General features: G+C 59.8%; 3 protein-coding genes across 5 annotated transcripts; 2 read left to right on the top strand and 1 right to left on the bottom strand.

Moving 5' to 3' along the window:
- Nucleotides 1–203: 203 nt before the first annotated feature.
- On the top strand, nucleotides 204–4,790 carry PARP3 (poly(ADP-ribose) polymerase family member 3). Its single transcript, XM_066195232.1, has 11 exons — nucleotides 204–286; nucleotides 930–1,168; nucleotides 1,367–1,492; nucleotides 1,901–2,092; nucleotides 2,445–2,580; nucleotides 2,838–3,064; nucleotides 3,201–3,356; nucleotides 3,506–3,583; nucleotides 3,823–4,000; nucleotides 4,215–4,361; nucleotides 4,483–4,790. The coding sequence occupies exons 2-11, from the start codon at nucleotides 986–988 to the stop codon at nucleotides 4,650–4,652; spliced, it is 1,593 nt and encodes a 530-aa protein (XP_066051329.1). The 5' UTR covers nucleotides 204–286; nucleotides 930–985; the 3' UTR covers nucleotides 4,653–4,790.
- A 778-nt stretch (nucleotides 4,791–5,568) lies between these two features.
- Nucleotides 5,569–8,666, top strand: LOC136296410 (probable G-protein coupled receptor). 2 transcript variants are annotated; one of them, XM_066195493.1, is made up of 2 exons: nucleotides 5,569–5,693; nucleotides 6,021–8,666. In XM_066195493.1, exon 2 carries the CDS (start codon nucleotides 6,131–6,133, stop codon nucleotides 7,358–7,360), a length of 1,230 nt encoding a protein of 409 aa, XP_066051590.1. In that variant the 5' UTR covers nucleotides 5,569–5,693; nucleotides 6,021–6,130; the 3' UTR covers nucleotides 7,361–8,666. The 2 variants fall into 2 exon arrangements, with proteins under 2 accessions (XP_066051590.1, XP_066051591.1); XM_066195494.1 differs by having other exon boundaries at nucleotides 6,018–8,666.
- PCBP4 (poly(rC) binding protein 4) lies at nucleotides 8,660–14,771 on the bottom strand. 2 transcript variants are annotated; one of them, XM_066195491.1, is made up of 13 exons: nucleotides 14,631–14,771; nucleotides 13,077–13,192; nucleotides 12,733–12,756; nucleotides 12,621–12,653; nucleotides 12,246–12,362; nucleotides 12,032–12,160; nucleotides 11,662–11,790; nucleotides 11,336–11,410; nucleotides 11,119–11,163; nucleotides 10,891–10,966; nucleotides 10,450–10,502; nucleotides 9,886–10,055; nucleotides 8,661–9,546 (listed from the first exon to the last, which is right to left on the bottom strand). In XM_066195491.1, exons 2-13 carry the CDS (start codon nucleotides 13,170–13,172, stop codon nucleotides 9,231–9,233), a joined length of 1,263 nt encoding a protein of 420 aa, XP_066051588.1. In that variant the 5' UTR covers nucleotides 13,173–13,192; nucleotides 14,631–14,771; the 3' UTR covers nucleotides 8,661–9,230. The 2 variants fall into 2 exon arrangements, with proteins under 2 accessions (XP_066051589.1, XP_066051588.1); XM_066195492.1 differs by lacking the exon at nucleotides 14,631–14,771 and having other exon boundaries at nucleotides 8,660–9,546; nucleotides 12,246–12,357; nucleotides 13,077–13,165.
- Nucleotides 14,772–15,151: the final 380 nt, after the last annotated feature.

Genomic DNA, 15,151 nt, shown 5'->3' with positions numbered 1-15,151 from the left:
GGCAGTGCAGGCAGTACACACACTACAGACAGGCAGTGCAGGTAGACTGGCAGTGCAGTCAGTACAGGCAGTGCAGGCAGTACACACAGGCAGCGCAGGCAGTATAAACAGGCAGTGGAGGCAGGCCTGTCACAGGGTGCATGCGCTACCCAGAGGTGTGTCAGCTGTTTTCACTGTCATCCGTGGGTGGTGCCTAAGGAAAAAGTTTGTCCTCTGGGCAGGCTGCCCAACTTGCCTGAAGGCTCTCCGCAGCCCCTCGGCAGGCAGCCCTGGGTAGCCGGAGCAGGTAGGACAGGGCTGCCGCCTGTACCTCTGTAGCCATTGCTGCCCCCAGCACCCCCTCCTCAGCTGGGACTGTCAGGGGGCACAGCAGACACGGGCTGTCCCAGCCCCCCTCCTGCCCAAATCAAAGCATTTCACTGATCTTGAGGGGAACTGGGGGGATGGCATGGCGTGTCTGGGGGGATAGCATTGCATGTCTGGGCTGTGTGGTTGCATTGTTTTCCCTCTTGCATTTATCCCTGGGTGCACAGAGCTGGGTGAGCCTTGGGGACACGCTCCTGTGGATTGGGGGATCCCTAGTGAGGGGAGGGGGGGTCCAGCAGGCTCCCCACTTCTCATGAAGCAGACTCATCCTCTTCCATCTCTTCTGACCCGAGTTTGCTGTGTAAGCAGCTGAGCCGCCTGTGCCCCACCCTCGGCTTTGCCCACCCACAAAGCCGAGGTCCCTCAAGGGCTGAAGGGTGCTGAGAGGCTCTTCCGCCCACCCTGAACACAGGGACAGCATTGAGACAGTTTATGGGCAGAGGTGCCATCCCCTCCTCCAGCCTGCTGTAGGCTGAAGGCAAAGGGAAAGCAAGGCACAGCCCACTGGACTTTCCCAGAAGGGCAGCTTGGCATCTCTCACCTCTCCCTCTGCTGTCTCCAAGGATTTTTCTGGGGGATTAAGGGTGGACTGGCCCCGTGGCAGCGGGGGGACTCAGTCATGGCTTCCAAGCACCGAGCTTCTCCCTCAAAGCAACCAGACAGCAGGGGAAAGAAACCAAAAGTGGAAGACAAGGATGACACCTGGAGTTCCACCTTGGCAACTCTGAAAACTGCTCCCAAGGAGAAACACCCCACCACAATTGATGGGCTGTGCCCCCTGAGCACGGCCCTGAATGCCCGGGTGAGAGCAGGGCTGAGGTACTCAGAGGGGCGGGTGTGGGAGGGTTGGGGGAGTCTCAGAGCAGCCCCTGCCCTGTTGACACAGGCTCAGCCCCAATTTTCCTTGCAGACCCCCGTGTGTTCCCACTGGGACTTTTCTGCACCCTCTCCTTCACCAAATGCTCCCAGGTGCCAGCCCAGGCCATGTCACTCACTATAGGTCTACGAGGACTATGACTGCACCCTGAACCAGACCAACATCAGTGCCAACAACAACAAGTTCTACATCATCCAGCTCCTTGAGCAGGATGGTACCTACAGCATCTGGAGCCGCTGGGGCCGCGTGGTGAGTCCACCCAGGCATCACTCATCCCTCACACCTCAGCTGTCCCCACCCTGTCTTTGGAACCCCAAAAAACCCTGCTGGTCCCTGGTCCCAAAGCAAGCACCCAGGTGTCCTGCTATAGCACTTTAATGGGGCGGGGGGGTTTCAAGGACTTATCCCCACACAATATGGTCAGCCTGTCTAGGGCATGTCTGGGGTATGTGGCACCTGTCCATGCAGCGAATGTGAGTGTGACAGCCCAGCAAAGAGTCCTGGGGTGTCTTCTTGCCCTGGAGGCTCAGCACATTCCTGCTCACTGCCCCACAACCCTGCTATCACAGCCCTCCTTGTTCCTGCCTGCTTCCACTGGCATGGGGCTGGTGGAGCAGGGATGCAGGGGAGGTCCTGACCACTGCTGTCCACTGCCAGGGAGAGGCAGGCCAGTACAAGCTCATGCCTTGTGCCTCTCTGGAAGCTGCCAAGAAGGACTTTGAGAAGAAGTTCCGGGAGAAGACCAAGAACAGCTGGGCAGCAAGGGAGAACTTCATTGCCCATCCAGGGAAGTACACGCTCATTGAGGTGCAGCCAGGGGCTGGGCAGGAGGTGGAGGTTGCCCTCAAGGTGAGTACTCTGGGCACCCAGGTTGTCACCGTGGTGGGATGGTCCTCATCACACTCTGGGCCCGTCGAATATCAGGGCATTCAAGAGGGTCAGGAGGATGGGATGGACTTGAGGGGGACCTGGGTGCATGCTGAAACAGCTTGCAGGCAGAGATTTGGGGCTAATGGGTTGAAACGGAGTGGGAGGGCATCCTGAATGAGAAGGATGACCTTCTGGGTGGCATTGGCCATGGAAAGTGGAGGCAGCACCTGCCCACTGCTCTGCTGCCTCAGGACTAGGCTTTCCTCACAGAGGTGGGCAGCCCTGGTGCCATGCTCCCACAGCCTCTTGCAGGGATGTGGGATGTCTGCAGGTGGATGCCGTGGATGGGAGCAAGGTCTGCAAGCAACGGGTGCTGCCCTGCACCTTGGACAGAGCCACACAGGACCTGGTGTCCCTCATCTTCAGCAGTGACATGTTCCAGGATGCCATGCAGACCATGAATATCGGTAGGAGGTGATGGGTTGATGGGTGGCATGGACTCAGTCTGGGGGGTGCAGGTGGGGAGGTGAACAGATCAGAGGTGCAGATGCATTTTAGAGCATCCACTCTGACACCCTGGCACCTGATGGGACTGTGGACACCTCATTCTGGGTGCCCACACTTGCCCATGGTGATACTGGAGGTCCCATGGTGATACTGGAGGTTCTTGGAAGTAGCTGTGGAGTGAGCAGGGTGGATGGGGTCACCTTGCCCTCCCCTGTAGATGTGAAGAAGATGCCTCTGGGTAAGCTGAGCAAGCAGCAGATTGCAAGGGGTTTTGAGGCACTGGAAGAGCTGGAGGCAGTGCTGAGGGAGCAGCCCCCCCAGGCCACTCACCTGGAGGAACTCTCCTCACGCTTCTACACCATCGTCCCACACAACTTTGGACGGGCACGGCCACCCCCCATCGACTCCCCTGACCTGCTGCGTGCCAAGAAGGACATGCTGTTGGTGAGATGCCAGAGCACAGTGTGTGGCATCCCTTCCTGGTGGGGCAGGAGCTGCTGGCAGGAGGCTGGGCTTGCCCTGGTTCCCTGGCACAGTGCCAGCACTGACGGTGAGGATGTCCCTGCTCTGTCCCTGCCAGGTGCTGGCCGATATTGAGGTGGCACAGAGCCTGCAGGCACAGAAGGTGAAGGAGGAGGACGAGGAGGAGAAAAAGGTTCCCCATCCGCTGGATCAGGATTACGCCCTTCTCTGCTGCCAGCTCTCTCTGCTGGACCCAGCTTCCCAGGAATACCAGGTGCTGCTTGTTCCACAGTGTTCCATAATGGGAAGCAATTATGTTAGGCCTGAGGGCACCTGAAATGTTCCTACTGTCCCAGGGGGACTATGGGCATTGCTGAGGTGGCTGCCTAGAGTGACATAGCTTTTTTGCCTCTCCCTTGGCAGCTGATCCAAACCTATGTGACGCAGACTGGGCACAAACTTCGTATCCTCAACATCTGGCAGGTGGCCCGAGATGGTGAGGTGAGGACGAGGCGATTCTCCCCATGTCACAGTGGGAATGCCATGGTTGCACTCTAGGATTGCTTTAGGGCTTCACCCAGGAGGGGATTCAGCTCAGCTGGCCAGGGTCAAACTGGCACCCAGTCTCCTGCCCCGCCAGCCAGGCACTGGGGCTGGACTGGGGAGGTGGGTGGCAGTCCTCCAGCCCTGGGGACCCATGTGTCCTTCTGTGGACAGCCCTTAGCTCTGCATCTCTGCAGGATGAGCGTTTCAAGGCCCATGACCTCCTGGAGCACCGGCGCCTGCTTTGGCATGGCACCAACGTGGCGGTGGTGGCAGCCATCCTGAAGAGTGGGCTGCGCATCATGCCTCACTCGGGTGGGCGCGTGGGCAAGGGCATCTACTTCGCCTCTGAGAACAGCAAATCAGCCTGCTATGGTGAGGGTCTTGGGATGGGCTTGGCTGCTTGTGATGCCCACACAATCTGTGTGAGCCTGGCTGCCTTTGCATACCCCCTGCCAGGCAGCTGTGGGCCTGCTCAGCCCTTTCCCTGCCATGGCAGTTGGTCCCAGTGTTCCAGCGTGGCCTGGGCACAACCAGAGGGGAATATCAGGGATATTACTATCATCCCCATCCCTTTCTCCTATGGCAGTGGGCTGTACATCTAAGAGAGTTGGCATCATGTTCCTGACGGAGGTGGCCCTGGGCAAGCCCTACCGCATCACCTGCGATGACCCCACGCTGTGTCAGCCCCCTGCGGGCTATGACAGTGTCCTGGCCTGTGGCCGGACTGAGCCAGGTGAGCCTGGGGCAGGAGGGGTGTGCCAGGGGCAGCTGTGGGGCTGTGGTGGGCATGGGGCAGAGGGGAAGAGAGGCCAGATCTCAGGTTTGATGTGGTGGTGGGGTGTCTTCTGGCCCAGATCCTGCACAGGATAAGGAGGTGCTGCTGGATGGCAAGAAGGTGCTGGTGTCCCAGGGCAAGCCCATCACCATGCCTGCCTACAAGGACTCCTCCTTCAGCCAGAGCGAGTACCTCGTCTACCAGGAAAGCCAGTGCCGGATCCGCTACCTTGTCCAGCTCCACTTCTGAGGGTGCCTGGGAGCACCACAGCCCTGGCCCAGCACCAGGTGGTGACACCCATCAGCCCAGAGCACAGTGATCTGGACTCTCTGGCCACCCCACGTAGCAAGGGACAGGTTGGCATGAGGACTGAGCTTGCTTTGTGAATAAAAGCACTGTGCTTTGCACTGAGTGGTGCTCTCGCTTTCCTGCCCAGCCAGGCGGGTGTGCTACAGGGAAGCGTGTCAGTGGGTGTTGAAGGGATGGCACGGATGGCTCTGGAGGAGCTGAAGCCTTCAAATAAAAGCTGGTGTCTTTGAGAGCCAGCTGCTCTCATCACCTTAGCAAGGCACACAGCTCATGTGTACCCTGTGGCATCAGAGCTAGAGAAGATGAGCAAGATCTGCTGTCCTGCCTGGGCATGGAGGAATCCATCCATCCATCCTAGGGATGAGTGCCTGCCCTCCCTCCAGTGCCACGCCTCAGGCCATGCCTGCTGTCCTGCCCCAGCCTGGCGCCTGTGCCAGGCTGTTCTCTGTGCTCATGTGTGCCCCTGGAGCACATGGAGCACATATCCAGGTGCTCAGGCTGCCAGGGAAGGGCAACTCCCAGCTGTGTTACCCTGATGCCCCATGAGCATCCATGTGCCAATGGAGATGATTTGCTGCAGACCTGCCTGTAGCTCTGTCCATTGAGCCCCAGGGACTTGAGGGCTGAGCGGTTCCTGTGGAAGGACCAGGGGTTATAGAGTGAGTGGCCATTCTGGGAGGGCACAAGGCTCAGAAACCCCGATCCCCCCTTCCTGAGCCCCTGCCGGCTGCTAGGACCCAGCAGCTGTCCCCATGGGACTGCCGCGGGTGCAGGCAGTGCAGGCAGCGCTGGGAGTGACAGCTGGTGCCATCCGCAGCTGGCGGGCTGCAGGCAAACAGGATGACGAGTGGGTGACGGGAGCGGGGAAGGGGGAGCGTGGCCTCACACAGGGCCGGCAGCCCCGGTTCTGCTGCGGGAGCAACACCAGCAAGCGGGACCCCAGTGAGGAGAGGAGCATCACCCATCTCCCCAGGAGCAAAGGTGCGCTGAATCCCACCCACCCTGGGGTCCCCTGTGGCCAGAGCAAGAGGGTTGGGATAGGCACGTTGTACTGTCTCCCCTCGGGACATACTGATGCCATTGGAGAGGGGGGACAGGGTGTCAGCCTGGCATGGGTGCCCACAGGACCTAGCAATGGCCAGGTTGGGAATAGCCTGGGTGCCAGTTCTGGGACAGCCAGGGTGCTATGACTTCACTGGCTACCTCTCCCTCCTCCAGCACATTGGAAGTGTGCTGGTTGTCTCTGTGTTTCTTTGTGGCTCTTCGTTTTGGTTCTTTCCCTTCACACCCTGCTCCTGATCCCAGCAGGCAAGGAGAAGGTAGCAGCCATGGTTGTGGTGGGATTACCCTCTCTGGGACACAGGAGAAGAGACCTTGCTGCCCAGGCACCAGAGCTGCTGGCTTAACCCTGGGAGGGGATGGCAAGCTGGATGGGGTCAAACACCACGGACAGCCTTGAGCTGCTCTCTGTCCCCAAGCACTCCACTGCCCAGGAGGTGGTCGGCCTCTTCTGCATGATCCTGCTCACCTTCACTGCTCTGGTGGCCAATATCGTGGTGATGGTCATTATCCTTAAAACGCCCCTTTTCAGGAAGTTCATCTTTGTCTGCCACCTCTGTGTGGTCAATCTCCTCTCAGCCATTTTCCTCATGCCCCTGGGGATCATCTCCAGCTCCTCCTGTTTCAACTGGGTGATCTACAGCATTGCTGAGTGCAAGGCCGTGATATTCCTGAATATCTGCTTCATCAGTGCCTCCATTCTCACCATCTCTATTATCAGCGTGGAGCGGTACTACTACATCGTCCACCCCTTGAGGTATGAGGTCAAGATGACCATCAGGCTGGCAGTGGCTGGAGTGATTTTCATTTGGGTCAAGTCTGCTCTCATCACTGTCTTGGCACTAGTGCTGTGGCCTCATGGCAATGGGGCCACCAGCGCCAGCCGCTGCACAGTCTACTGGAGCCCTGGGGCCCACAAGAAGGTTTTCGTGATCCTCTTCAGCATCACCTGCTTTATTCTGCCCACCATCATTATCCTCGCTGTCTACTCCAGCATCTACCGCGTGGCCCGGACCGCGTCCCTGCAGCAGGCGCCTGTGCCGGCACAGGCAGTTGCACCCAGACACCGATGTGACTCCATCACCAGCCAAGTGACCATCCTCACTGCCAGGATCCTTATGCTGCCCAGGCTGATCCCAGATCGCCTTCTGGGAAGCAACAAGGCCATTCTCACCTTGGTCCTCATTGTGGGACAGTTCTTGTGCTGCTGGCTGCCTTTCTTTGCTTTCCACTTGCACTCCTCTGTCACTGTTGACACTGTGGGTGGTGGGCATGGGGAGATGGTGGTCACCTGGATTGCCTACTCCTCCTTTGCCATTAATCCTTTCTTCTACGGGCTGCTGAACCGCCAAATCCGTGAGGAGCTGGCCCGGCTCCGGCGCAGTTGTCTTAACCGTTCACTGGGTCAGGAGTTCTGTCTTTCCATCTCAGAGGCTTCTGTTCAGGAAAACTTTTTGCAGTTCCTCCAGAGAGCAACTTGCACACTGGAGATGCACACCAGCTGCATCAGCCCCAGCCCCAGGAACAGGCTGGACCAGACCACAACAGGCTTCCCCACCTCAAGTCAAGTTCCCAAAGAAACCAGCTGAGAAGGAGGCTCTGTTCCACTGTGCTGGGCCAGAGACCTCTCAGGGGCCCATCAGACCTGCTTGGACCCAATCTCTTGGATTTGGCAGAGCCCTTGTTCAGGTTTTGCCTCTCCTCTGAGCTTGTGGTGGAAGATGATTTCTCTGCTGGGAGAAGGTAGCAGATATGGGGAAGTTACATCCCTCTTCTGCAGGCTGGAATTGTCTCTGGCTCCATCAGTGCAGCCCAGTTCCAGGGATGGGCTCTCCTCAAGACACAGAATGCCAAGGGGCTCCTGTGCAGGGGCAGGGGAAGGGGACACCTCCATCTCCATTGCCCTGCTGGGAGCACTTCTGACCAGTGGGGAAGAGCAGATGTTCCTTGCACCCTATCCAGGAGCAATGTTCCTGCTAATGCCACTAACACCAGTAACACTAGGGCCTCGAGCCCCCTGCTGAGCCTGGATGGAAGACACAGAGACCTCCACCCTTGGCTGTTTAACCCAAAACTAATGTCTGTGTGGAGGAGCTCCTGCTCCCTGTGACACTGATCAGGGGGACACACCTGCAGGTATGGCTCTGGCTGTCTCAGTGTTTGTCCTGCTGGCATGGCAGCACATAATGCCTGTGGTCATGCTCTCTGTCCCTGTCAGCTGCCAGTGATCACTCCCCTGGGGGGGAACTGGCTGTCTGGGGGTCCATGCCAGGCTGTTTATGGACACAGCTGCCCAGTTTGAAGCCTGGTCAGCAGTGCCACGTGCCAGCCAACTTGGGCTGCTGGCCAAGGGTATGCTGGGTTGGACATGGTGACACAGGGCGGTGGGGGGTGGCTGTGCGGGGTGCCTCAGGGCAGCAGCAGCCAGAGGGGATCAGGAGCTGCTGTTCCTCTTCAGTCTCATTGCTTTTGAAGGGTTTAGGGACACTCTCATAGGGTCCCCACTGCTAGAGAGCAGACTGGACCCTTTTGGGGAATGCTGCAGAGGTGTATCACCCTCAGCCCACCCACAAAGATGCCAGGGATGGTGCTGGCATAGTGGGTTGGAGATGCCCCTATGCCAGTAGCAACTGCAGGCCTGAGGGAAAACTGCCCTATGGCATCTCTAACTGCACCATGGCAGGGAGGGGCTCCAGGAAGACCCCCAGAGAGATGGGGCTGAAGGCCAGATGCCTCCGTAGACACAGGGATGCCCTTCTAGCCACCACCCAAGTACGCAGGAGCTGGGGCTACCCCTGCTCTGGGGGAGTTCTCCATCCAGGATGAGGAATATTATTATTATTATTATTGTTATTTTCTTGTAAATTTTATCTTTTTATTAAACCATTGATAAGTTACAAAGGAGGAAAAAATATAGACTGATATATACACAGCATTTCCAAGCCAGCAGGGTCTGGCTCTTAGATGGGGTTGCTGGGAGGCGATTGCCCCAGGGTGGCCCAGGGAGGGCCCCCCACCAGACCCAGTGGAAGGGGGACTCCTGGAGACACCAAGCAGTCCTCATCCAGTGGGACCTGGCTTTTGGATGCCAGATGGACTGTGGACATGAGCAGGATGGCAGGGGAGGCAGGGTGAGGAGCAGGAAGCAGGGGTCCCATAGCAGCACAGGGCATTGGGAGAAGAGACCCTAGGCCAGCAGGGACAGCTCCCCTACCCAATACCAGGACACATGGTCCCTGTGCAGAAAATCAGGGAGGGGAGCACAGCACTGCTGGGATGGGCAGCAGGCAACGAAACAGCCCCTTCCTCCAGCAGACATCACCGCCAGGAAGACCCTTCCCTTCCCTGGGGTGGGGGACATGGGCCACCTGGCAGAGGCTGAGGTCAGGGTGGGTGGCAGGAAGGTGTCCCTGCTACTGAGTAGCACCCTGGACCCCCTGGCCCACCCACCAGTGGGGTTCAGTAGGGTGAGAACTTCTGCCGGTCAGCTTTCTTGGTGCCGTTGGCCGCTGAGATCTTGGTCGTGTAGGTGGTGGTGCCACCATTGGGACCTGCCACGGAGGATGGGGACAGTGCCAGGAAGGACACTGGCTTCAGGCCGATGAAGTTGGAGAGGGAAATGGCATAGGGGGTGCCCAGCAGGGCCGGGGGCGCTGGGGCGACAGCAGGAAGTGCCGCACCCGAGCCTGGGGCGAGGGGCTGGGAGAAGCCCATGCCGAGGTCCATGGAGCCAGGGCCTGGTGGCACCTGGGAGGTAGATTTAGCAGTCTCTAAGCTGGGGAAGCAAGAGAGGAGGATGATGGTGAGTATCATGGTGACAGAGTGGTTCTCTCACCACAACCTTAGGGTGCAGGAACCGTGCACCCCATTCCTTCCGGCATATGTGTCCATGGCACATCCTGGGTATCCCACTGAGCAGGATTAAAAAGCTAGGCCCCAAATATGGTGGTTCTTGGGTCCTACATCTACCACCTCAGGTTCTCAAAGCAGCATCCAGCTCATCCTTCCTGAGGATGCTGTGGTGGGGGTATCCTCCAAAAGTTGCCTTGAGGTGCTGGAGAAGAGCCACCCCTCACTAACACCCAGCGTGAGTCCCCCCCAGGCTGACACCTACCAGGCTGTGATGAGGTACTGAGCCAGGGTGATGCTGACAGGGGTCCCTGTGATGGTGACGTGCCGCTCGTTGGAGCCCTCAGTCTGGTTGCCAATCTTGATGTGGGCACCCGACATCTGCCTGATCTCGCTGATCTTGCTGCCGTGCCGGCCGATGATGCAGCCGATGAGCTGAAAGGGCAGGAATGGGGTGAGCCAGGAGCAGCCAGAGCAGTCTTGCCAAGCAGGGAGCCCCAAGGGGCTCACCTGGACATCCCCTACACCTCAGAGGCTGAACTGTGGAAGGCAGGGCACTGCTTTCCTTGAGCAGACTCTGCTTTCTGGTGTCACTCAAGATCCTCTTGCTGGCATTGTGCCACATGCCAAGGCCTTTCCTTGGCATTGGCCAAACTCTTCCCCCCTGTCCTGTGTTTCAGTTTCCCCTTTCTGCCCCAGCTACTCCCTCCTGCTCCTAGGCTCTGGCAGAGCCTCCACTGTATGGGTCAGTGGGTACTGGCCTCTGCAAAGTGCCTCGGGGATGGGGACAAGCTGTGGCCCCCCTCATCATTCCCAGACCAATACATACATCATTGGGCACCAGGAACTCTTGGGAGCTGCTCTGGGAGCTGGCATCCAGGCCTGGAGAGAGAGACAGGGATGTCAGCAATGAAGGGGCAGGTCACCAGTAGCTCTGTGCCCCTACCCCAGTCCCATACTGGGATGGTAAGAGTGGCCTTGGGGACAAATTTGAAGGATCACTGGGGAGAGGAAGGGAGGACAGGACATAGACACAAGTCATAATTTGGTGATAGTGCTCTCCCACTGCAGGATTGGGGAGCACTGGTGGGTGCAGTAACCCCAGGAAAACAATGACAAGGTTGTGCTGGAGGGGCAGGTAGACATGCTGGGGGGGCTGGGATTGGAAAGAGTGCAGAGGAGGGAAACCCCTTCATCAGGGCCAGGTGTCAGGGTGGATCAGGAGGGGGTGGATCACATCCAGCCTTGGGGGAGCATGGGAGATGCTCACCTGGCATCATAGTGGGTGCATGACCCAGGGGGGCGAAGGGAAGCGCATGCCCTGACAGCTGCTGCAACTTCGTCACCTGCCCAGACAGTGCCAAGAAGAGGAAGGTGGTGTTAGGGGTGATGGCAGAGGTCAGCTGTGCCCCAGTGCCCCAGTGCCTCCCAAGACAGGCATTCCCAGCAGCACCCATCCTCGTGGGCACAGACCCCATTGTCACAGGGACAGACTCACTTCTGCAGGAGAGACCCCACTGTACTGGCCTTGCATGGAGAAGCCCTGGGGAGAGTGAAAAAAAAGAGGCATCAGTGGGGAGCCAGGTGGGGACCATTGTCTCAGGTCACTCCCCCTGGGGCAGAGAGACTACCCGGAGTCGACCAGAGTGAACCCTTGCTGACAGAGGTTGCCCTCCTGGCCACCTCATGCCCTTGGAGAGGCTGTGGCCTCTTACCTGATTGGCAGAGAGCAGGATGGTGCCCAGGGAGAGACCAGGGTGGTAGGGTATGGTGGCCCCCTTCGGAGGCGACTAGAGACAGAAGGAAGGAGGTGGAGGAGATGAGAGATGAAGTTGAATGCCCCTGTAGCCCCAAGGATCCTCTGCCCCCTTCTGCCCCCAGCAAGCTGGGCACAGCCCCCAGCACTACAAAGGCAGGGTGCTCCTATGGGTTTCTACAAGGGGGATCCTAGTGTTTGGGTCCAGATGGGCATGGGAAGCCTTGGGGAGGGGGAGGTGGGTAGCAGATGCCCCCTTGGCTGGGCGAGGGGCTTGATAGGTACCTCCAAGATGACAGCACAGATCTGCCTCACGCACTGGATGATGGTGTCTGGCACTCCCGAGACAGTGACAGCCCTTTCAGTGGAGTTGGGCAGCAAGTCACCAGCCACCTGCACCTGTGCCCCTGTGCTCTGCAGGGAGTAAAGAGAGATGCTGGCATTCCCCAACCACTCCCTGCCAGGGCTCAGCGCTTCACACCTCCCCTGTCCCCCTCCTGGGATCCTAGGGACCATTGCAGGACCTGCAGGGTGATGCTCCCTCTCCTCCATCACCTCCACCAGCCCCTGCAGGACTGCGGCAGCCCCCACACCCAGGGCTCTGTGCTCCCAGCAGGAAAAGGGGATCCCACATTCAGGCTACCCTCAGCCTCACCTCCCGAATCTCCCGGATCTTAGCTCCCGCCTTGCCGATGAGGGAACCGCATTGGCTGGCGGGGATGACAAGCCGAAGGGTCACCGGTGCTCTCCCTGCTGACACTCCATCGCCCCCTGCTCCCAGGTCCTGCCAGGGATGTGGGATGCAGTGTCAGACTCCAGGATCCCGCAGGTGTGGGGGCACCTGGCAGGGATTTAGGAGGGCTGTCTACCTCCTCCAGCTTGAAGGCAATCATGGAGACAGCGCGGAAGACGGCGTCGGTGGAGCCGGTGATCGTGGTGATGCGCTCAGGACAGGACCCTTCCGAGATAGTGATGCGTGCACTGCTCTGGGGACAGTGTCACACCCCATTAGGGACTTCACAAGCCCTGTGCTTCATCATTTCCCCCAAGGATAGCCTCACAGGGGGAGATTGATGCCTTTGAGCCCGAGCCTTGCCCCTCCCACCTGCCCCAGGCAGCCTTCCCTGGAGGGCTGCTTTGCTTCCCCTGGTTCCACCTAGGATTTAGGAGGGCAGGCACATGGGAGCCACCAGGTACAGGCATGACAGGCAGCAGGACCTGGCAGTCTACCAGCATGCCCTTACCTGCTCTCGTATCCTCTTAACGGTCTCTCCTTTCTGCAGGTAAAGGAACAGAGTGGGTGGTCAGGTCCAGGAGGAGCCAAGTGCTGGCAACACACAGGACCCCAAATCTTACCTTGCCGATGATGCTGCCAATCTCCTGCAAAGGCAGAGAAGAGTGGCACTGTCAGGAGGTGGCTCCCTGCCTGCCACATTCCACCTCCGCCCACATGCTGGTGACAGGCAGACCCTGCCCCAGGGACACATGGACACTGGGTGACTTAACTAGCCACACTGGGGCATGGGAATGTGCCCCTCCCGGTGTTAGGAAGGGGAAAGAAATCCTTCTGGAAATGCTATTCCCACAGGAGACTGGGAGCAGGGGAAGAAAACAGGGCATGGTGAGGAGCTGGAGCTCCAGCATGTCCCCTCCCCCCAGGCACCACTGACCCCCCAGTGGCCTTGACCCCCTGCCATTACCTTGCCATGCATAAGCATGCGGAGGGTCAGGGTGATGCTGAGTTCCGTCTCCTCGGGACTGCCGCCCACGCCACTGGCTCCGTCCGGCGATGCCATGGCGGGAGGGCGAGATGAGCCTGTGGGACATGGTGGTCTTCAGAAATGGAGGATGCCCTGGCTAACTCCTCACCCCCAGATCTGCAGCCTGAATATCCTATGGCTGGGAAATGGGGAAACTGAGGCAGAGGCAGCACTGTGCTCTCCTCTGGCAGGCGAGGCTCACATGGCCCCATGGCACCCCACGGGCACCCTGCACTCCCAAAAGCGACCTGCTGCTATGTGTCTGCCTGAGCTGCCTTCAGTCTGTCCCGCACAGAGCCAGGAACTGGATGGATACAGGGGGAGGGGGCAAGGAGCGTGGAGCATGGCTGTGGGATAGGCTTCTGTTTGCAGACGCTTGCCGGAGTGGGGAGAGCAGAGGTGGCCTGGGTGGTCTCACAGGCTATGCAAGCCACCTTCTTTCTCCTGCTCCCTTCCCCCTGCCCACATACAAAGCCCCAGGGGACGCTGAGGCAAGCTCCCTGATGGAGACCACCCCAACCAAACCACAGCATGATGCCTGCTGCACCATGTCCCCTCCCAGAGCACCCCAGGGCCCCCCGGACCCCGTGCCCCGGTGGCCGTGGGCGGCCAGGGCCCCCGGGAGGAGGACAATTACTGTGTGTCCAGGACTGGGTGGGCGGCTGCGGCACCGCTGGCTCCCGGCAAGCTGGGCGATGCCAAGCAGCTTTGAAACAAAGCACCCGTGTTGAGGCTGGGGCCGCGTCCGCGGGCATGGCGCGGGGGGGGGTAGGGCGGCTATTTTAGGTGCTGGCAGGACTCGTCACCGCTACAGCACATCTCCTGCATCAGGGTAACGGGGGGTGGGGGGCGCACCCCCTAAGTGCTATGCCTCGCACCCCGAGGGTGGTTTGAACGCCCCGTCTCCACCCTGCTGTTACCGCGGGCTGGAGAAAGGTGGTGAGGCTGAAGAGAAGGAATATTCCCGCTCCTGGTGCAGGGGAGCCTGAAGTGGGGCGGAGGGGGAGGGATGCACCCTGCTATAACCCGTGCCCGCGGCACCCAGAGATGTGTGGGGTGCCGGCAGGGACGCGCAGCCGGCCAGGGTCCCCAGTCAACCTGGGGATGAATGGCAGCAGGAATCTGCCAGGGACAAAAGACCCCGCCGGGGGAAGAAGGACGAGGCTGGCGGTGGGACAGGGGAACGCGCAGGGCCACGGGTGTCCCCTGACGGGCACAGAAAACGCGTGGGGGGTTTGCGGGCAGAGGGGTGCTCTCCCCCAGGTGAGACAGGCTGGCAGGGACGCCAAAGGCCCCAGTGATGGGCACAGGCCACCTGCCATGGCTGGCATTGGGACAGCCACCAAGCTGGGCACCGCCCGTCCTTCGGGGCACCTTCCGGTGACAAAGGGAGGGGGGACAACAGGAGGAAGCCCCCACCCCGTCCCTGGGGAAACCTCTCTTCTCGCCCTCCCGAGCCCCCTGGTCCCCGCGGGAGTGGGACCTGGCGGGTACCTTTCCGTGCGCCTCGTCCCTCCACCGCCGGCCGCCCCTCTCAGTGCCACATTGTCCCCGGCGGCGCCCAGTGACACCCGGGGCAGGAACAATGAGCCGCTTGACAGGCCAGGGCCAAGCTGGCAGCCCCGGCCCCCACCCCGGTCCACGCCGGGGCCCCCCTCGCTCTTCCCCTCTCCCACATCCCTCCCTCCGGGATCCTATTACAGCGGATAAGAGACACTAAAAGGAACAATGCACCCTGGGTAAGGCCATCTGCCACCGCTGGGGACATTCCTGGCCCCCCCCCGGTCCCCCTCCCTTTGGCTCACACATCGCCCCTCTTTGTAATTGCGTGTTTTTTTTTCCTGGAAGCCGATCAGCTGGCAGGGCTCGAGGGCTCAAGGACACCGGAGCGGGGAGGGATGGGGCAGCTGGCATCCCAAGGCCCGCTGGCACCTCGTCCTGCTGCTGTGAGGTGGTGCCTAGAGGGGCAAGAGGCACCCCAGTATGGGGGTTCGGGGGGATCGGGACAGCAACAG

Source organism: Chamaea fasciata, unplaced genomic scaffold (genome assembly GCF_029207755.1).
Source record: "Chamaea fasciata isolate MVZ Bird 193981 ecotype frontalis unplaced genomic scaffold, bChaFas1.0.hap1 SCAF_13, whole genome shotgun sequence".
NCBI classification, from domain to species: Eukaryota; Metazoa; Chordata; class Aves; order Passeriformes; family Sylviidae; genus Chamaea; species Chamaea fasciata.
The sequence above is the reverse complement of the archived record's forward strand: the minus strand, read 5'-3'. Positions and strand labels throughout refer to the sequence as shown.